Source organism: Pungitius pungitius, chromosome 3, assembly GCF_949316345.1.
Source record: "Pungitius pungitius chromosome 3, fPunPun2.1, whole genome shotgun sequence".
Classification (NCBI taxonomy): domain Eukaryota; kingdom Metazoa; phylum Chordata; class Actinopteri; order Perciformes; family Gasterosteidae; genus Pungitius; species Pungitius pungitius.
In genome coordinates, this window is record NC_084902.1 from 22,969,589 (window position 1) to 22,991,595 (window position 22,007).

At 45.2% G+C, this 22,007-nt stretch overlaps 1 protein-coding gene across 14 annotated transcripts in view; it reads right to left on the minus strand.

Moving 5' to 3' along the window:
- Positions 1-22,007, minus strand: part of dmd (dystrophin) — a 202,169-nt gene that overhangs the window by 30,532 nt on the left and 149,630 nt on the right. For 4 of the 14 annotated variants that reach the window (XM_062561338.1, XM_062561336.1, XM_062561332.1 and 1 more), the window contains 15 exons: positions 21,889-21,988; positions 20,823-20,992; positions 20,607-20,724; positions 19,970-20,181; positions 19,662-19,816; positions 18,554-18,743; positions 15,397-15,569; positions 15,141-15,297; positions 14,208-14,319; positions 12,512-12,783; positions 11,807-11,953; positions 9,624-9,686; positions 7,875-7,938; positions 6,464-6,527; positions 3,957-3,992 (listed from right to left, as the gene is read on the minus strand). In XM_062561338.1, the coding sequence (XP_062417322.1) occupies positions 3,957-3,992; positions 6,464-6,527; positions 7,875-7,938; positions 9,624-9,686; positions 11,807-11,953; positions 12,512-12,783; positions 14,208-14,319; positions 15,141-15,297; positions 15,397-15,569; positions 18,554-18,743; positions 19,662-19,816; positions 19,970-20,181; positions 20,607-20,724; positions 20,823-20,992; positions 21,889-21,988 (2,033 nt within the window). Of the gene's footprint in view, positions 1-1,391; positions 1,763-3,956; positions 3,993-6,463; positions 6,528-7,874; positions 7,939-9,623; positions 9,687-11,806; positions 11,954-12,511; positions 12,784-14,207; positions 14,320-15,140; positions 15,298-15,396; positions 15,570-16,406; positions 16,541-18,553; positions 18,744-19,661; positions 19,817-19,969; positions 20,182-20,606; positions 20,725-20,822; positions 20,993-21,888; positions 21,989-22,007 lie in introns of those variants that run through there. The other 10 variants (XM_062561339.1, XM_037454435.2, XM_037454274.2 and 7 more) reach the window with 9 other exon arrangements.

The following is a 22,007-nucleotide window of genomic DNA, read 5'->3' on the forward strand; positions in this document are numbered from 1 at the left end:
AGTAAAAATTTGAAAAAACCCAGCTACAGCTTCATATACACCAAATGCAAAGACACCCCCCCCCCCCTCCCACGGCACACACACACGCCATGACAATCATGCCCCAGCACGCCATCCAACCACCAGAGATGAATATCTGTGTGTTAAAGCTTTTTTTATCCATCAGCTTTGTTTAATCAGTGCACACACACACACACACACACACACACCAACCAACCAAACAAAACAAAACATAAAATCTGTCCCCAGCCAGTGCGCTTCATCCCCTGCTCTTATCCGACCAACTCCTGGAATGCACACACACTATGAACGCGGGATCCGTGTCCTGTCCAACACTCTGATTAGCGGACGGTCGCGCCCAGGAGGACCTAAACATTTATTAATTTTTTTTAGCGCCGGCATCATTTTTCCGGCTGAAAATAGCTGATAGTCTCCCCGGTGCTGACAGTGCGCAGAGGCTCGTGTCTGTCCCTGTGAAGGAATGCAACACCGTAATACATCGGCCTCTCTCTCTCTCACTTGCTTGCTTTGAGCTATCACACACATGCACGTACGCACGCACGCACGCACAAATCCCTTTCGGGCGGTATGCATAGGGGTAAATAAAGGCAGGCAAGCACAAAGGTCCATTTGCATTGCGGTCGCTTTAAAGGATTCAATCCCCCACTTTTTATTCCAACATGGCAGCAACTAGCCAGTGAAACCGGGGCTTTAGAAATAAGGAATGGACGGTTCGGGTGTGGGGGGGTCCCGGAAAGGGACGGGGGTGCTTGAGGAGTCTCAAGTGGACGCACAACTCGCCCGCTTCCCGGGTACAACAGGCTCGGTGGGGAAGGGGTCCGGTTGAGTGTAATGGCTACCAAAAATACAGTCTTATCCCTTCCTTTTCATTGAATTAAGGACCCGTTTTGTCCTGTCATGTGATACGGGCTCCATCCCTACATGCAGAAACACATTGTAAACTCTATGGGTGAATATGCTCGCTGTATACTTGAGATTCGCCCACAAACTGGACAGGAACATGCTGTGTAACATTCCGTGTGGGGATGCATGTCGGGTGGACTTGGAGAAATGGGTTAACCGCTCACATCCAGCCCGGGGAACCTATTCCCTCACGTCCCAAAACCCGTTGAATGCATCCTAATCCAGTTTTTATGTCACATTTCGGCGCACATTGTTGCCCACAGTGAAGGTGATTTCGAGTTGTCCGCAGAGTAGTGTGTGTGTGTGTGTGTGTATCCCTTTCCCGGCTTACCGCTGCTCCGCTAGCCATGAACAGCCCCCCCGCCAGGGTGTCGTCTGCGTGCACAGGTTTACTGCATTACCACCAGCACAATTACCATCACCATTATCAATCACCGCTATAAACAGCCCCCCAGCCCCGCACTCACTTCCGAAGCTGCTCCCGCATCGCTGGCCGATCAGCGCGCTCCGCGTCCGGGAAGAAATTAACCGAGTCCCGGGTAAAAACCGAGGGCGATGTCCCGACCCCCTTAGCGGTCCGACCGGGGAGAGGTGTCCAAGATTACCGTGTGTACGCTACGTGTAAGAGTGTAGGTGTGTGCGCGCGTGCGGGTGCGTGTGTTTCTCTGCAAGCAGCACCGGTGGGTTGCTCGGGCTGACTGGCCATCGAAACCCGAGGGTCAAGCCAACGGACTAATAGGAAGACAACTTCCGCCTTCATGATTCAAAATAAAAGCTCCGTTTAGAAAGATGACGTTTTTTTTTTTTAGATAAAATAACGTTATATTATGGAAACAAAAATGCATATACACGGATTATTTACAGCATTGATGAACTCCTTGTTTGTCATTGTGGAATAATGAATCTTGAGGGCCCCTTATTGAGGTCATTATGTAGTAGACACTACAATGTTGGGAACAAAAACAGCATGGATCACTAATGAGCACCCCTCATCATTTTTACTCGAGGTTCCCCAATATCTACCCAGTTTGACACTTTTACCTTGAAATTATCCTCCACATAGTTTCCGTTTTAATGCTCTCAGCTCCTGGTAAACTTGACGCACTTTAGATAGCCGAGGCGTAGCTCAGGCTCCCTCTGCCTCCCTTCCCCCCATCCCGCTGTTTCTGAAAGAAAAGGAGCCTCAACGCCATCAGAGGAGGTTTTTCACCTCACTGACGAGAGAGAGAGAGAGAGAGAGAGAGAGAGAGAGAGAGAGAGAGAGAGACTCTTTGTATTTACAAGGAACACAAGAGAGACAGATGGAGAGAGAGAGAGACTTTGCTTTTACAAGGTACACAAGAGAGACAGGAAGAGAGAGAGAGAGAGAGAGAGAGAGAGAGAGAGAGAGAGAGAGAGAGAGAGCGCAGAGAAGGGGGGCTCTTTGCTTTGGGAATCAGTGTTAAGGCCTGAGATATTTGGAATGTTGCACCAGGAAAAAGAGAGAACAGAGAACAGCCTGTAATTTATAGGCAAGTCCCAACTGTTACTTTACCCAACCACAACAGTATAATTTTATACCTGAGTGTGCGCAGGTGTGTGTGTGTGTGTGCGTGTGCGTGTGCGTGTAGGTGATGACATTGAGAAAGAGAGATTTGTGAATTCAACACACGAAAGAACCCCAACCCCAAATCGATTTTTAAACTCTAGATTGCGCGCAGGAAGCAGTTGGTCGGCCAAATGTGGTTGTGATGGGCCGTCGAACGTGTGTTTGTGTGCACGAGGCACGGCAGAGCCTGAGTGGATGTAACGTTTGTGAAAGGTGTGATGTGTGTACAATTCCCACGGACAAAAGTGTACACACAGCCCTGTGGAACAGGGCATTTCTTCGGTACGCGGCTTGAGGCAGCGCCATACTGGGGGCATAAAGTGGCACGGGGGTTACCATCAGACCGGCCCACTCAATACACGCCGCAATGCCAATTCAATGCATCGCACGTTTTGACCAAACAGTAGGCCACTTGGAAAAAAAACAATACACTTAACATTATTTTGGATGATTACAAAGAAATGACATAAGTGTTTTATAACATTTGGATCGACCAGTTTGCCTCGATGGACACATGGAGTTTTTTCAATATTTTGAAGCACCTTCCTCAAAACAGCTCTTCTTTATCTCCCTGAGCTTTTCAGTTCCATCTTTAAAGGATTTACGTTTTGGTGCCGGCTCACGCTCCTAAACAGCTTTGTCTGCAAGCGAGTGACGCAAGTGTTGAGTGGGCTAGAGCAGTGGTGTCAAACTCAATCACAGAGAGGGACAAAATTGAAAACTGCCATAAAAATCCAGATACCAGAATTCAAGACAATACCCCTGCATGGCTGCCCAGCGATCCCTTGCCGGATATAACTGTACAGTGGGCCGGAGCAAAAACAAAAGTTAGACTGACGGGAAAACTAAAGGAGGCCGAAACCATATTGCGAGGAGTAATATACATCTCCGGGGATGTCAGAGGGAGGGTAATGAACCAGCAAAGCCAAAAAAAATGATCTTGGGGCTTGGAAACATCTGTCCGCACACCAGTGGGTGAAGTCCCATACTAGTTTGTTACAAGCTGGCATATTACCAAATTTGGGCTGGGTGAATTCAAAATTGTGGCCCTCATGATGGTAGCTCGGCTGTATAAAAAGGGCAGGAGACACTGGTTGTAATACTGTTGGACCAACCAGTGGTCCTCAGTATCAGTCTTTGCTTTAGTCCCTTGGAAACTAAACCGATGTCTAATAATGGATTCTGATTCGCTTGAGTAAAGGAAGAAGAACAGTGGATGACATGTGCAACAATCACATATGAGTATGATGTTATGGTGTCCACGTACCTTTGGCCACATAATGTTTGTTGGCATATGTTAATACATTTGTGACACAAATCCATATGTTTTCATTCTTCCCACGTCTCTCTCTATATATATTCACGCCAAGTACAGTAGAGTATGTCAAGTTGTGTGTGTGTGTGTGTGTGTGTGTGTCTGTGTCTGCGTTCAGCGGGCACTCACAGGGCCTCGGTCATCTGGTCAGCTCCAGCTTTATCACTGCATGTGAAGAGGAGAATCTGTCACTTCTAGTCATCTCCATCCTTCCTCCTCTCTCATTGTCTCAGTCCAGAGGGTTTTCTCCCCCACATTCACGCGTGCGTTTAATTTCACGTCTCACTCGGTCATTACGCGTTAACTCAAACATAACAAACCGCTTGTTACTGATTGCCAAGCCCATGCAATCTACCGTGCAAGCTTCCTCCACTGAACAGGCGGCGGGAAGCAAGGTTAACCAGTGGCATTGTGGGATTAGTCTGACCAATGGGCTGGGAATGTGAGGTGGGGAGTTGAACCTTGAATGTGTCGGCCACTCATCAAATCATCCTTGATACAGCATGATCATCATCAGTGTAAGTGATGGTCCCATCCAGTGTATGGGTTGCTACCACGGAGACCTGTCAATCAGGCCACTGATTGATGAGGTCTTGTTGGTAAATGTACAGCGGGGCTATTGAAATGAGTTGGTGATGTTAGTTATACAGCAATAAATAACCAAAACTTGCATACGTTAGCCAACAATGGCCCATAAAGTTGTCGAGGCAATACATTGAGGATAGGGTATTTTTTATTGCTAATGAATTCAAAACATTCGAAACATTTTAATTTGTTATGGGAGAAAAGAGATATTTCTTTGTCTTTCAAAAAACGTAACATGATCTAGTGTTATGTATTTTCTAGGGCTGTCAACATAATCACATTTATCTATGCAATTAATGCAACAAGGTATTTAAGTAGTCAACGTATGTTAGTTGACCGTGGAAACGAAATGGCCGCTAGTCGCAGTCAGTTAAATAAAGATGGAAAGAGCTTTTTGCATTGGAAGTGAAACAAACAGAGGCCGAGACATACAGCGAAGAACTGTGCAGCGGAATTCCTCCACGTGTCAAACAGAAGGGGGGCGAGTGGCAAACGGACCACTTAACGCACCGCTATGCTAAGCTTGTTAGGACCACCACAGTGTCCCTAACAGACTGTGGTTTGAAAACGTCCTGGCCAAATGTGGGGAGATTGTTGGCACGTCAAACAAAGCCGTGAAATGATGGAGAGTTGAGAGCAAAGTGCACGAGGACAACACACGAAGAGTTACTAGTTCAACATGTTCCACCCGGTGGAATTCTGCAGCCAAAATGAAAAAATGAGTGTAGTTTTGTGTTTAAAATAACATTAACAATTAAACAACAGTGTCTAAAATACACATTCTTTCACACTTTACTTTCATTACTTTTAAGATTTAGTCTTTAGAAGAAAAAAAAAAACACTCACACCAGCGTTGATCTGAACAAAACGAGGCTTTGCAACGATGAAGACTTTAAAGCCGCAATACATTCATCGCAGCCCTTTCTTAAATATATATTCAGTTTATTGAGGATATTTGATTGGTTCTTTGTTGTCCTGCCGATGGGTGGTACCGGTCTGAGCCACAACAGCATCACTTCACCGCTCCACGAGCGTGTTTTGAGGCATAATGAAGGAAACAATGTGGTAAAATTCGGGACCCCCTATGTGGCCTATGCAATTTTAATATCAGCTTAAACACATTTTGGGAACCTTGTAAGGACGATCATGTGATCGTCAGCATGAATGAAAAAGCCGTAGCCTGTGCGACTACACCATGAAGGTAGCTTAGCATCGAGTCACTAGCTTTGACCCGATCACGTTGAAGGATTCCCTGACTTTAAATGTAATCAGACATCTTTCACGGGCCCTTCCGAGGTGTCACCAACTATTAGTATTCAGTTACCAACCAGTGACAAACTTCTATCAGTTGGTATATGAACCAATACCACTGGCCAATAATTTCTTCCTGTCATTTTGACCCAAAATCAATTGGCTTGGGGACTTTAACCAGCAACCCTCACTTACCCTGAGACGAGTCATAGTGCAAAGTGCTCAAAGGTTACCTGGGATTTGGCTGGATAGTGGCATCGAAGGATTGGCTGAACAGACGGTTAAAGCATTGAAAGCACCAAATGTGAAAGTAGAGCACAATGATGCTTCTTTTGGCCACACTTGTCCTTCAGGCACCAGGAATGTCCAGGCTGAGCTAAATTGATTTTTAGAGTTTTATAAATCCCTGTTTTTGTTCTGTTGTTTTTCTCCTTGTGAAATGAAATCTGACGAGGACCAGAACAAAGCTATGGAAATAGCTGATAATAATAGAGCTAAAAGAGAGCGTAGTTTTACTTTAGAAGGATTCCATTGACACACAGCAACATCGGGTAATATCAGTGCAGAATTTGGCTTCGCCATAACTCACAATTCATTTAATTGTAATATTGTAGGTTTTGATTTAACAGTTGTTAACATTTCTCTTGAACATTTCTGTATCCACTTGAAGTAAACAGAGCTATCTGTCAACACTACTTTTGTTGCCTACAACAAACCTTTCCAAACCTGAATGGTGAATTGACTTGCAGGTAACTCATTGGGTCACAATGTGTGTGTGTGGACCAGTGGCAGCTACTTACTTGATGTAGTACGGCACATTGTTGGGGGAGGTGCCTTGCTCAAAGGGGCTCTCTACAGATCCTGCTGAGACATAGAAACAAAAGGTCAAAACAAGCGTGCACACCGCATGCTGTTAAACTCAAACACATTTTACTGCGCGAGCGACCTCCTGAGCGCGGCCGTCCTGGGAAACGTGCACGCAGGCAAAACTGCACATGTGTAGTGTAAAGTTTGGTTCAAAGTAATATCTGCGTGATAATGAAAAATGGCACAAACGAGTTATTGCTCATTATCTCGTTTATCATGCCCACAAGAGTCGGCTGCAGCGGGCTGCGCTCTCTGGGAATAGTCAGCGCGGTCGGATCGCCCCTCAGAACCAATCAGATGTTGAGGCTGAAGCTACCCGCTGTAATTGCGTTATTGCGCCCCGCGGGTGGAAACTGCTGCGGTTAAAAAACAGCAGTGCTTCGAGGAACACATGCGGTGCATACCAATGCAGCAGAGACAGGAAGAAAAAAAAATGTGTACAATCTCACATTATCCCTCATTGTAATTCTGATTGTACCCCAATCAGACTCTAACTGTCCTGTTAGATTTGCTTATTGCTTAGTGATTAAGCGAGAAGAAACATTCGTATATGAGATAATAGGACATGATATCTCTCACTTTTTGTACTGTGATATCTATTTAGTAGATGTGGTTGTTGTTCTGCCAACTTTTCCTTCCTCTTACACAATATGTAATTGAAGTCTAATTTACATCAGAATAGTTCATTTTCTTTTTTTTTCTAGCCCCCCCACTGTGGATTGGGAATTATAATAACCGCCACGAGCATCATGTGATTAAACTACAGGGATAATTGATGAGAAAAAAGCAGCTAGCTGTTTAATGAGTGGCGCCAGGTGGACATTAAAAGAGAAAAAAACATGCTTATGGTCTCACATTTTAATACATCAACAATCTGCAATGTTTAATGGTTTCCAAGAGTTAGTTTCCTCATAATTCTACATGACCTGTGTCCAATCCCATCGTTTGTGTCCCATTGTTTTAAAAGCTATATAGTCATGGAAAAAGAACCAGGTAGCTCTTTGCAGTTTAGTTAGCCCATAATGTTATTTTTTCCCTCTTTGAATGTTCCCCATGTGGAAGAAGAGGACACGGCCGCTGCCTTTTCATTCAATACATCAATCCATGATGGAGATAAATCCAAATGTGAATGTGATACGGATGAGAGCCTCCCTCGTATTGGCTTAAGCCCTCTGTTATAATGGAACTAAAATAAACACGTTCCATAAACAGGTCGATAGGCCATCGTAGGTTTGTTGAAGAGTTATTCAGCGACCTGTTGTTCCACCCTCTCCCTCATCAATTCACCAGAATGCATGCAGGGAGATTTCCACATACGTGTGTGTGTGTGTGTGTTTCACTCACCGTGCAGAAGGACAAAGTCCTTGTGAGCGTCCGTCAGCTGCTTCAGATGCTCATTGACAGACAGCTGACGGAGGAAGATGGAGACAAATTAATTCAGACAGACGGATGGAAATCAGTGGATAATGTAGTGAGGACAAAACTTCAGCTTACTGCTACCGCAAAGTTAAGAATGGCTTTATGCAATGGCGTGAGTGATTTTGTATCACTGTGAACCACCGACACGTGATGTGCCCAAAGAAAAAAGAAGAGTACAAGAAGAGTGAGCGAGATGGAGGGACCGGGTGGGGAGGAGGCACAAAGACAAGCATGGAGGAGATAATTGAATCTATAGTGGGGGACTTAGAGGGAGGCAGCAGTCTCCTGTGAGCCTCTTCCAGCTCTCCATGAGCCGTCTATCTCGATGGAGTCGAGGTAATTGTGCCAAATCAGGGCTGCCCTTACGTACACACAGAGGGGAGGGGGGGGGGGGGGGGGGCTAAGCCCAGCGGGGCACACACACTAGCCTGCTGGCTTACAGATTCATTCAGCGAAGGTAAATACTTTTAACGATTTTCATTTTTTTAAATGAATTTCAACAGTGTAGGAAAAGGGCATTTGACATTCAGCAAAAATGAAGAGGAAGAAGAAAGAAAGTATCCAATATTCATTCCTGTGGGGAAATTGTTGCATTTAACCCATCCCACACAGTGGAGCAGTACACCTGCCATAAAGGCGCCGGGGAAGCAGTTAGGGGTTAGGTGCCTTGCTTATGGACACTTTGACAAGGGGCATGGAGCAACCAGGGATTGAACTGCCAACCTTGCGATTAAAAACTACATCCCTCTGGTTGAGTAAGTAGGCTAGTTTGTGACATCACATGATCTTAAATAAGTCAACTTTTACTTTTGATTTCCATAACACCAGTTTTATTTTTCATGAAGAAAGTATCAAATAAAGTGATTTTTGGTAGGCACTCATTTGCCAACACATTAACCTACCCTACAATGCAGTAAACTTAAATGCATAATGGTAAACTGACTTCCACTTATATCACGCTTACATACCAACCTTCCACCCCGCTGATAGCAAAGGCTGCCACACAAGGGGCCACCTGCCCCTCAGGATCTGAACTAATACACATACCAATACTTTGTTAGTATGCATATAAAAGGAAAAGTGACATAAACGATAATGCAGTTTGAAGAAGACGCTATTTGTCAACACAAAGAACACCCTGAAAGGACGGGATACACAGGTCAGAATGCCTCAGATCACTTCGGAACCCTTGATAGGAATATGTATCTCCATCACTCTGCAACTTCTCAGAAAGAGCTGCTTCCATTGTGCCTTTGAAACTCTGATGCACAATTCACATAAAAAAAAGACTGCCACCCGACAGCGAGCCGTGTTCCGATGAAACCACCGACGCTTCCCTGGCACGGCGTTCTACGGTCTGATGTTACCGGGCGACGCGAGCGGCTCCAGCCGGCACGCAGACCTTTGTCTGACACTTATTAGCTACTGAAAAGGAAGAGAATCATCGAAAAGCTCTCAACTTCGCATGATAGTAGTCCTGCCGCAGAGGGATCGAGGCACGTAATTATTACTCAGTCGGAGCCGACCGCTGATTGATGCGCCAACCTTTCATCCACACCACATATAAGTTGGGCCGCTAATGAGATATTGTTGGTATGGAACAGATGAAGATAATGAAGGCACAACAGCAATGACCAGCCTTTAATGTGACATGAAGCCAAACAATGAAATTACCTTTGAGTCCACCTCACTCAATCCATTTATGTCTGAGTGGCTTTTCCCCGTATCCATGGTGACCTAAATAGAATTGTACAAACAAGAGGTGCGGGATTGTTGAGGAGGAATTTGTTTAAATTAGTCAGAGTGCACCGTGTCCCCGCGCCAACCAGTCAGCTTCAAGCCTTTTAGGCACGACAGACCGCTCGGAACCAACTAAAGTGACCTGAATAAGCATGTAACACGCACGCACGCACACACACACACAAATTTCTGCCACATTTAGTTAAGCACAAAACATAAAAGCAGAAACACATATTGGACACAGAGCAGGCAAAAGCGCTCACGCACGCACACACAGATATCTATCCATCACCCTGTCGATAAAAGTGAGGCCAATATTCCTGGGCAAACCTCCCGCTCTCAATAAACCACCTGCAACGGAAGCAGACTTTTGAAAAGCTGGCTGTTAAATCCCCTTTTTCTGTCCAAATGAAATACTCGATTCGTTTCCTACCAGTTTATATCCGCTCAGGCCTGTGAAAATCATGAAAGTATCTTGCGGTTTCCGACAATGGCTATATTTACAAAGCCATTAAAAGTGAAGGATGAAAGTAAGAATCCTTCCTTTTTAGTCCATACACCGGTTAGCTCGCTTGCTAACAATAATTTCACACAATTTATCCAAAACTAGTATTGCACCATCAACTGTTAGGTTTCTAAAAGCCATTCCGCTTTTAGGGAGCAGTGTCCAAACATTTGATCGGTACTGTATTTATTAATTAATGTATTGTCTACATTGACTACCCGTGTGTTCTCGCCTTCCCTACAAGAAAATGTGGATGTGGATGCAGGTGTGTGTGTGTGTGCTAGCATCTGGTTGGGCGCTGACTTCAAAGAGACTGGCCGTCTGGTCAGGTCTGTGCGGTGTCATCACGGTGGCCATCTTGGCCTGTGGATCCGTCACATCCGTTGGTCTCTCTGGCAGCTGATTGGCTCTGGTTGTCGCCCCTGGTGATAATCATTGTTTGACTTCCAGCGTGGCTGCCAACGGCTTCATTGAGACTGACAGCCCCACGCTGCCCCTGATCACACCTTGTGCGACTACACTACACAACACACATATGCCGACAGATCCACACACTCTTTTATGTGTGAATGTTAACCTGAAACGATTATACTTTAGTTGCGAGTGTGGTGAGTCCTGCAAGAGATCCGCCATGCAATGGATTATTAACATCATCCACCCTCAGTGCACTGAGGCTGTTTTTTTGGCCTCTGCTCCAAAAATGACACACCCATGATAAAAAAAAGTCTTTGTGGGGATGAAAGGGAACCCCTGAGACTGCCATGATGTGTAAAAATCAGTTTATATGTTATTGGTGAAGAAATATATTAATATTAGGCACAAACAAAAGTTTGAATTTTGAGATTCGCCTCAAAAAATGTCACAAACAGCCCTATAAAATAGAAGACAAAATGGGTGGAGCGTCAAGTGATGCTCAAAATGTTTGATTGGCTGTAAAAAACTGACGATCGAAGCCCCCTATTGGCGATACAGAGAGACAGAAGAGGAAGAAAGATGGCGCGGCCTGTAGTCTATTGCATTACCGAAAAAGGTAAGGTATATTTATAATCTCTCAGCTTTGATGGCTTGGTGGCTTTTGATGAGTACCCCTTTGTTGCGTTCTGGTTGTTTACACATATCGGATTCATCCGCTCCAATGGCTTGGTGGGTATTGTACTTGTATACCATTAGCCTTTGGCATGGTTTGTCTGCGATATGAATGGTATCACTAGATACAGGGTGAACTGCTGATGCTGTTTGAAGTGTGTTTTGCCATTATAGCATTTAGCATCAAAGGACTGACCAAGTTGTACACCAGCATACGGATGTTTGGACTAACATAGTCACATAGGATATTTATTTTAATATTTATTTTTAAATTCTAACCACAGTGAAATAGTAGAGCACATGAAAGGCTGTGGGTGTGTGTTTAATCACAGGCTCTCTGAGCTGTGCGGTGGGCAGGTTGGTGCAAGTTTTGCAAAGCTGGACTCCTCCTGGGCTCTGTTAGAAATAGTCAGGGTAAAAAACGCTACCCTAGTTCAACTAGCGTTGTCAATTTTCTACATCGCCATGGATTTCTCCTGCACGGTATATACTCCCATTGGATAGGAGCGTCCGTATGCGTCCATACCTGCAGCAGCCTCCAGCGCGTGTTGAGATCTTCGATGCGCTCCAGGTTGCCGGGCGACAGCTGGATGCCGGGCGGGCCGTAAGTAGACGCCAAGTGGTTCATGTGTGTTACGTCGTCCTGAATTGGAGCGATCTCCTCTTGGAACTCCTGCAACACAGACGCACGTTCAAAATCAATTTGTCATTTGTATCCCGCTGCGTTGATTAAAGTGCTGAGAGGACATTTGCGTTGTTAGTAGTCCCGCCTTCAGTCATTTCTCAAGGAGAAACTGATGCAGCCGTCATGTAAAGTCCAGTTGTTTAGCTTGTTTATTGTGATCTATTGAGATCATTGCATTTACTAGAAATGGGAGACAAGGAAATGTGCTTATTGAGGCTACCAGTCAGCTTAGCTAACTTACTAATTGTTCTACAAAATTTCTGCAATGACACTACAATCAACTAAAACCGTGATCTCACTTCCTTTGAGTTGGACCTAATGTGTCTACTTTCCTCTGTAGAGTCCAGAATGTTCCTTACTTTTCTTTTCATGTGTAAATACAGGTGGTTTGTTTTTGTTTTAGTACTCAATGTTCTAAATTGGAGCATTATGATTCAATTTCCCCCATGTACCCTAAACCCTAAACACGACACATTTATTGTCGTATCTCTTTGCCTCTCGCAGGCCCCCCCTCATACTTTTGAAGCGAGCGCCATTCGGTCCGACCTTGACTCTGTCAATGTGCTCCGGCAGGGAGTGGATCAGCAGGGATTCATCCACGGGTTCCCACGACTCCTTCACCATGGCGGCCTGCCGCAGCTGTCCGTCCAGCAGGTCCTCTGCCTCCTGGAGCTCCATCAGCCTATCCAGAGCCAGCTCCAGCTTCCTCTGCCAGTCGTCCGAATCGCCGCTGAGCCCGTCCCATCTGGTCGCCACATCGTCCGCCTCTTTGCGGAGGACTCGCCCGACGTTCTGGGCGCGCTCCATGGGGCTGATACCTAAGGGAGGGCGGACGGAAGAGGTCTCGGATTAACATCTTGGGGGGGGCGGCAATGAAAGCAGATAGCTGGAGCTGAAAAGAATTTGCAAACCGAAAAACCCTTATTTTTCTGCCCTGATACATCTAATATTTGAATAATTTCGGCGTGAAGTAACCAAAAAGGGATTTTAATAAAAGAAAATGGACCTTCCAGTATGTGTTGATTTCCTTTTAGAAAACCTGCTGGAAAGTGTTTGACGGAATCTAACCCTGTGGCCCACGGCTGCAACGTACAGCATAACATGGCCATCAAGGGGGAACCTGCTGTCCAATCGAATGTCTTCACCTATGCAACTTTTGGGCAGCCAAAAGCGAAGGCTCCTTCCGAGTCAACAAAGCACGTGTGGAACCACTTGTGCAGTTTACCGAAACACGGGTTCTCGGTAAAGCGATGAAAACGCCATATTCTCAAAAAGAATTCACTGTTTTAGGCGTCTCCGGGTGCCGCTATTTGGAAGGCGCAGAGAGGAAGTGAGTTCACCCTTTCTCCTCTGTGTTCCCCGAGTGTCTCTGAATGTGTTTAATGGGCCACAGTTTAAGTTCAGCTACTTTCCATGAGCCTGGTAACTGGGCTGCCGCCATGGTGAACAGGGAAGTCAGTGCGTGTGTGCATGAGGGCTTGTGTGAGGTTGTTACCAAGCTGTTACCAAGGTCCAAAGATCACTGCGTGAGTCAGAGATGAAAGGATAAGGAGCTTTAGGGTGGGGGGCAGGAGACAGGCCAGTTGAATTCATATTTTCCACAGCGCTAATCTGGTAGTTTACTAGCTTTTATTCCACTGTTTCAACATCGGATTGGCAGGTGTGTTCAAATGTAAATAATCAAATCCAGATAATGCCAGAAGAGGGCTTATGCCGCTTGATCCATCTTATCAATGTACCTTTAAAATGAAACGTAATATATTTCTCCTCTTGCTTGTAGAACCATTCATCAATCTATATTGTTTTGGTGTGACTTTGAAGAATTTTGTGTTTTATAGAAACGTAGACTTCCTGTTTCTAAAGCTTCAAGCTAGCTGCTTCAATACAAAAAGTAAAAGCTACGCTTCAGCTGGTTTATCAAGTAAATAAACCAAACAAATCAAACCACGATCACCTGACTCGGCTTCCCTACCACTCAGCTACATGGCGGACCTATGTGATGACTTTTAGTTACTTGGTACCAACATCCACTTTAAAAGCTTCAAAATTCCCCAGTTGGGTGTTCCCTAAATAGCTTTATGTTGTGGAACACAACATACACTTTGATTCAACCAAAGGCCCAATAAAAACAACACCTGGACTTGGGGAGGATGTTAACTCAGTGCTTTCTTTTTCCTCATTCCTGCGGCATTCTGCATGCAGACACTTGTGTGTGTGTGTGTGTGTGTGCGTGTGTGTGTACCCCTCTGCTCAGGAGACGGTGTTTCCCGGGGCAGCTCGGACAGAAAGACTTCCACATCGTCTAGAGCCTTGGTGACGACTGGCTCTTTGGCTCTCAATTCCCTCCTGAAGCCCTGTGACAACACACGCATGCACACACGCAAAAACCAACATGAACGCTGTTGCCTTTGATTGAAAATAAGGAACTTGCTGTAAGGAAAAAAAAAACCACCCCCAGGAGTCAACACATCTTATTGCATATGTTTTTGAAGCATTGGTGGAAGGATGCACACTGTTGGATTCAATGGTTTGTCTCCCCTCATATTAAAACATGTCTGGATCTATTATGCATCACTTTGACTAAAAGCCTTTTCACTAATGCATACCTACCAGAACTCCCCATTTTGAGACTCATAGCTTTACACATGAAATGAACAAATCAGCAAAGCCATTAATCTCGCTTTTCTATTTTCCCCTTTTTGCATAAAATTGGGTTTCCTTTAACCTGTCCTCGCTTTCCCTTTCTTCTCAGCCTTCGACCCGCGCAATGTTAGTCAGAGGGACATTAAGTCTGCTTCTACAACGGAACAACTAATCTTTTGTTATGAAAGGATCAATTAGGCTCTTTCTGTTGCTTGCCTGCTGAGCTGCAGGTTCTGAGGCGTGTTCTCTTTATTATGACTCAGCATGGATAATTAACAAGTGAGAATCCCCGCTCCGCAAGTCCATGTGGATGTGCATCCTTGGGCAATGATGTGTTCTGATACCATCAGATGCCTAATTGTCTGATCGCAAAAAATAAAAGTTCACATTGCCACTTTTTGTTGGTGGACATGCGTGTGTGCAACATGCACAGTACATCAACATGTGACTGTGAAGTCTAATGAGCAAAATGTACACCAGAATTGGTTGGGCAAAATGCGTTTTCATATCGATATGGTATGTCCCCTCCTACCCGGTGCGTGTCCAGCTGTGTCCGCACGGCGGGCACGTCGCCCCCGACAGGCGGCTCCTTCTCCAGCTGTTGACTTCTCAGCCGAAGCCAGTTGAGCAGCTCCTGCAGCGACATGTGGAGCCTCTTCCATGGGGCCATCTCAGAGTCCAGGTGGGCCCTTGGGACACAAATCCCAGTTGTTGTTGTTGTTGTGTTTGTTTTTTTGTCGTCTCTTCTGCTCCAACCAAAACTCCGATAGAGTTTCCGGGAGCCTCACCTCATGCTGAGCGTCTTGTCGCGCAGGTCGCTCCACCGCTGTCTCATGTTGTCCAGTCGTCTCTGGAGCAGAGCCCCGTCCTCCGAGCCCCCCAGCGAGGCCACGATCCTCTGGCCGTTCTCATCCAGGGAGTGGTACAACTCCGTCTGGCTGTCGATCTCCACCTGAAGGTCCTGGTGAGAGAGAGAGAGAGAAACAGACTAAGAAAAAAAGCCAAAAAAGTAAATCCTGTTGGAGCACACACTTTTCTTGTTAACGGGGGCCATCTTTCAGTAAATTCACTAGTCCGTCCACCGCTTGATCAGGCAGTGATATGATCAGGATCAGAGAGAGCAATTTGAAGGGAACAGCAGGATCGAGCCGTAATGCAGCGCTTAAAGTGCTGTGGATGGAGCCCTTTATGATGCGTTATTCAGGCTGGAATCAGCAGGTAACTGACCGCTGTGACCCCAGCTGTGTCGAGCTCTCCAGCAGGCAAGGCATTACTGGAACTCTTACAAGGAGCTGTATTTGACATTCAGAGCATTAACATGGCGGCAAACGGCTTTTATCTATGTTAGGATTAAGTGCAGTAGGCTCCATCCCCTCTGTGTTTTTTGCTCAGTCCAAGCCCTATGCCTTCATATGTGAGTCTAAACTGCCTGAATACCTTGAACAACGGATTCTGCATTCACGTGGAGTATTGGCAACAGCAAAAGTGGCAGAACGCAGATGGTAGAAAAGTGGAAGAAATGGGCGTCATGCAGGACCCCGAAACAGTAACAAAGACAACCAAATGATAACTCATTCAGCTGAAAAATACTTGATTGTACCCACTAAGATGCATGTAAAACTGCGACAATTGTGGTACATCTTAATTAATCCAATTTATAGGCTAACACACAAACACTTGCTCGATCGATTAGCTCGATTTTAAATCGGACGGATGACACATTAGTCCTGAAATAAAGCCCCCTCGATTTAGGAAAACAATGTTTGCTAGAGAACATCACTCCTCGGTCATTTCCAACCTGAACACGGTAGACCTTCCTTCGCAGCATCCTCGAAAAACTTTACTCTGGAATCCACAAAAGGAGAATGTCACAACGAAGAAGAATCAGAAGGAGAAGCATCATCATGTGCTTCTTTGAGTTCCTCGAGATTATAGCACTCAACGTGACTGCATGAGCGTGCCCTCTGTTCAAATGAGTGTGACAAAGAGAGGGATCGGGGGGGAGGGAGAGTCCAGAGGGATGGAGGGAGTGTTGGTTACCCATCAAAAAATGGAGACGGAGTTCTCGGGGGGGTGTGAGTCGGTACGAGTTTGAAAAGAGGCCGAGGACGAGACGAGGGGAGGAACGAGGCAGAGAGAACTTGAAAGGGGGCATAAACTATGAGTGCGCTCATTTTCCAATTAAACGTTATCTGCATTCAGTGCCCCTGAGTGTGTGTGTGTGTGTGTGTGTGTGCGCGCGCTCCCTGGATGCTATTCTGCGTTGCTGCCCGCCATTATAATTGGACACAGAAGACTATCTCAGCTCTGCCTACAGTGCTGCTGTTGTATTGACAGTGTGTGTGTGTGTGTCGATAGGAAGTGTGTATCTGAAAATTGATTTCCAAAATATTTCGTGTTTGCAGCATATTGTGTCCTTGACAATATGCATGTGTGTGTGTGTGTGTGTGTGTGTGGGTGCAGGGTGATGGCCGGGGGTCAAAATATGTTCTCTTGCAGAACAGAGCGTTCCCTTTAGCCCCCACAATGCAGTGGGGGCGGGGGGGATTTTTACATTTGTCTGCCAGACAGCGATCAGCCAATAAGATGTCTCTATACTGCTGTGTCAGCATTCCTGTCATACCAGCCGGGGCGGGTAGTCAAGGAGGACGGGAAGTCCTAAGTCCCTCGGTCACAAACTGGAATATGTACTGACTGTCTGATGGGTCACATCTGACTAAATGCATTAACATCTACTATCCTGTGAAAAAAATGTCAGATTAAAATTAGTAAATTTCCAAGAAAAGCCCTCCAATTTGCAAGAAGATATCTGATAATACATACCGATACAAATCTATGTATTAACTATTCATGCAAATGATTTTTCTTTGTTGAGCAACCCAAAATCCAATAATCAAGACATTTCCATCACATTTCATGGGCATTTTTACGAGACACAGATAACTCGTGATTTACTTCTTTTGAAGTCAAATGACTCCTATTGTATGTATACACATTACATCCACTTTGCATACAACCTTTGTTCTATAACTTTGCCATGTCTATAACTAGTTCTACCTGACCTCCTCTATCAACTTCATCTGGGACTTTTGATTCTACTTACTATAAATGTCACTTTTTTGGTTTCGGCTGATTTGATAAAATCTATGCGAATGATGGCTGGCTTCACTACAGTGTGATGACGTTCATCCAAAACTTCTCAGGTGTTATGGTTTCTTGACTGAATAAACACAAATTTAGGAGTTTATCATTTTAGATCATCCTCATAATATCAAGAAGGCAATCTCCAAAAGAATATTAGTGAGAACATAATGAATTTCATCATTCATACATTGCTGACAGGACGCCTCACATTGCACAACCTGCCCATTTGTACCATTCACATACATCATAGGCACAGCAACCAGAGACTATTTTAGGGTCAAGTGCTTTGACCGAGGACACGCCAATGGTTAGACTAGTGGAGCCGGGGATTGAACCCCCAACCCTCTGATTAAAAGGGACCCCTGCTCTCCACTGACCCAATCACACAAGGGAGCCAAAGTGGTCTTTGGGTTTGTTGCGTTACCAATGTGGTTCATCTGAATTGTATGTCTGTCCCTGTGTTGTATGAGGATATATATATATATATATATACAGTATATAACTTTAACTACGGAAATGCCAGAAGACATATCAGACACAAGCGAGCACCAACAATATCTTTCCCAGTTGGAGTCATATTACTGCACATTTGTAAAACTGCATCTTCAAAAGGGAGACCTTTTTTTCCTTACCTACAGGATTCCGACGGTATGACTTTGAGAAGTTTAGTGCAAAAAGCTTTTGTTCCTCTTCTGCTTTACACAAGCAGCAGGAACACAAATTGCTGCGGTGTGTCCAGCTGGGCAAAAGCCTCCTTCACTTCAAAGGAATACAGACGTGATGCATTACATTGGGACTTACCTTCCACTGTGCCAGCAGGTTCCTGGCGGCCTCCGGCTGCTCCTGCATCCTCTCTTTGTTGGTAGCGTCTATTAAAACATTGCAGGTGGTCTCGGCCTCCGTCAGCCAGTTGAGGAACTTCTCCAGGTCGAGGTAGGACTGATGGAGCAACTTCAGAGCCGCCTCCAGAGCCGCCTCTCGGTCCGAAACTCTAGAGGGCCACACATGATGAGACGCACGTTAGGTTGTGACACAAGCTTTGAATACCCTAGGGAGCTGCAGGTGATTAGACAGGGTAGGAAGCAAAGTGAACGCAGGACACAAGGGGCAGGGAAATACAAAATAAAACAGCCAATCAAGCCCAAGGTCAGTTTTCTTGTATCTTCCGGTTGATTCAATGGCACACACCATAAACTCAGAAAGAAAACACAGAGGGCCTCATGTACTTACATATGAAAACGCGCAGAAAGCGCTTGCTGTGATACTTCAGTTTTTGTATTTACAAAACCTGCAGCTCATCAGGTAATCAGAGTCTTTCTCCGCCCACTATACTGCACATAGCGAGCAATTTTTTTTATTTTACTGTAATATTGCATGGCTGCTTTATCTGTAACACGTAATGATGCCGTGTTCATTAAACTGCAAAAGTGGGATCATTATGGTAAAAAGGCATTTAGCTTGTCCCCTTGGCCTACGTCGCCGTCTGGCTCGGATTACTGTACGCACTATGTGAGGAAACCCGCATTTGTTGTGTGCACCTGCTTTTAAGTGGCGGAGAATTTTTAGAGGCACACTTCAACGGGCGGTTTCTGTACATACCGAGGAATACATAATCAGGCGCACTTTACGCATCCCCTCCCATCTCTTTATGGGAAAATCACACTTTCCCTTTCAATACATATGTGTGATACGGAAAGTGATTTAGTTTCCGCGACAGGCAGTCTGCGCTTTCACCTCAATGCGGCATGTTTGTACATACCTCGTCATGCTTTTACGTGCACATTGGAATACAAATATGCCTGAATTGGGCACAAAAGTGTTTGTACATGATGCCCATAGTGTTATATAATATATATATATATATATGTATATATATAATACATAAATATCTACCTATTCAGTGTCTTACCGTCTGTTGATGTGCGTCCAGGTGACCACCATGTTGTCGTTGACCTGGGTGACCCTGTGCGTGTCGTCATTAGCGTAAAGTGTCAGCAGCTTGCCAGCCAGTGCGTTGGTTTCATCCACCTGTCCCTGCCACTGCTGCAGCTCCCTTGCAAAGAGCTGAGGAAGAAAGGGAAAGGGGCAAAGAGAGAAACTTACCAACTGAAAGAACTCTCGACTTCTAAATGTGTTTAATTACAATTAATAATCACACTAACAATAATAATTTAGATCTGAAACAGAGATTTTGAGCATGAAAGATTTCTCCCCGACCTTTAGCTCCGCGTTTTGTTTCTTCAAGGCGTCCACCGTGTACGTGATTTCCTGCCAGGACTCCATCTTCTCACTGGCCCGCTTAACGTGGGGATCCACCGCCTTCTTAGCGTCCAGCCAATCGGTGGAGTCCCGCTGCATGCTGCAGACCTGCTTTGTCCTGTCGTAGAGTTTCGTCTGGGTGTCCTCCCAATGGATCTGAAGCCTGTCAACTACAATGACCGGCAAGAAATTCAAATGGAAAATTATATATGTATATTATTTATGTTTAAATTACAGTAGCACTTTCAAGATGAGTGTGATCAGTCCAAGCTTGAAAGGAACTACGAGATTCATCACAGCTCATAGCTACAACGTTGGCAGACCTTGATGGTCACCTCCTTAGTTTTCAGCTAGCTTTGGGAAGCTAACGGCTCGCTGTGGTCTCTGCTTTGCACAAGCATGATCTGAAGTGGTGGGCTGTGGGATACTGCATGCACATTTCATTGGTCAACGCTACGTTTGGTTGGGGAATTTCGAACGCAAACAAGCATACCGTTTTAGCCGAAGTCAGCACTAGCCACATCCAATCATTTAAATTCACAGCTTTCATAATTATAGCATGTACAGACATAGTAAATATCTGTGTGGGACGTACTGCGTTCAGTGATAGCATTGCGGGTCTCCTGGTTGCTGGTCTTGTTCTTCAGGTTCTGGGCTGCTGTAACCTGTCTCTCCAGGAGGGGGCGCCGCTGGTCCAGCTCCTGCATCGACACCTAAAAACACATATTTTTACGTCCGTTAGCAATGAATCAGGGTGTTGTTCACAGATCACAGCTTCCTGCTTCCATGCAGGCAGGGGGGAGGGTCTGACCTTGAGGCTATTGATGTTGTCGCCGATGTCCTCCAGGTCAGCCACCACCACGCGCTTGTTCTGCACCATGTTGTCCAGCATGGTCAGCCAATCGGTGAGCTCAGCCCAGGACTTGTTGAACTGAGCCAGTGCTGCAGATTCAGGCAGGGAACTTCCTGTCAGACTTTCATCTGGGACACACACACACACACACAGAGGACTTTTAAAATGACACTTATTTATGTCAATTTATAGCACAAGTTGAAATCAATAAGGAAGGATCGTCAAAATGGCATTCTCTCTACTGATCAGAAGGGGGCCACTCAGAGGTTACAGAAAGAAGTGTGGTTGTATTGAAAGGTAAATGGCCCAACTTCCCACTTGATTCTTTAACATTAAACACTGTGAACATTTTAGTTTAGTTTATGGTCTAAATATCTATCAAGTCCTGTTTGATACTGCATTGTGTTCGTTTAATCAATTATGGTTAAACTAGAGTCATACAGACCATAACCGTAAGCGGTAAGCTATCGTTAGAGTGTGTAAATAAAGTTTTTCAATCGGCTCAGAAACCGAAATCAAGCACCGAAATCTGCGTTGTGTTTTGGTGCGGTTGGTCGTGTAGGAACCGGTGCTATGTTGGTACCGGTTCTCGGTACCCAACCCTGTGTATGGTTTGATGTTCAAATGACAGCGTCCACTTTTACATATAGTCCAAGTTTATGGATGTATTAACTCAAGGTCAAGTCTTCCAAGTCTTGCTATGTATGTTGGGAGGACAAATATACATGTGTAGAGTAAAAGTTGACACCAAAGCTTACATAAACCCACGAGTAAACCATTGTACCAACCATTGTTGTAAAGGACAGCTATAGGCAACATAATAGAGGTCACAAACATGTATATATTGACGAATTTTTATTTTGAATTACTTGTCGGTGCATAAGTGTGTGGGAGGAGCGGGGACGTTGTAGTGTACAATGTAATGAACTAAAAAAGTAATAAACACAGTTTGGAAATTGAAAAAGAAAAGTATCCACGCTGATGTATGGTGAAGTGTGGAAACCATCCAATCAGGGAGTCTTACTGGCTTTCTTGGCGACGAGTGGCACCGCCATCCTCTCCTTGTGCTGTCGCACCAGCTCCAGGATCACAGCCCAGTCTTCCCTCAGCTGGACGTACTTCATCTGGCACCACACGCACAGA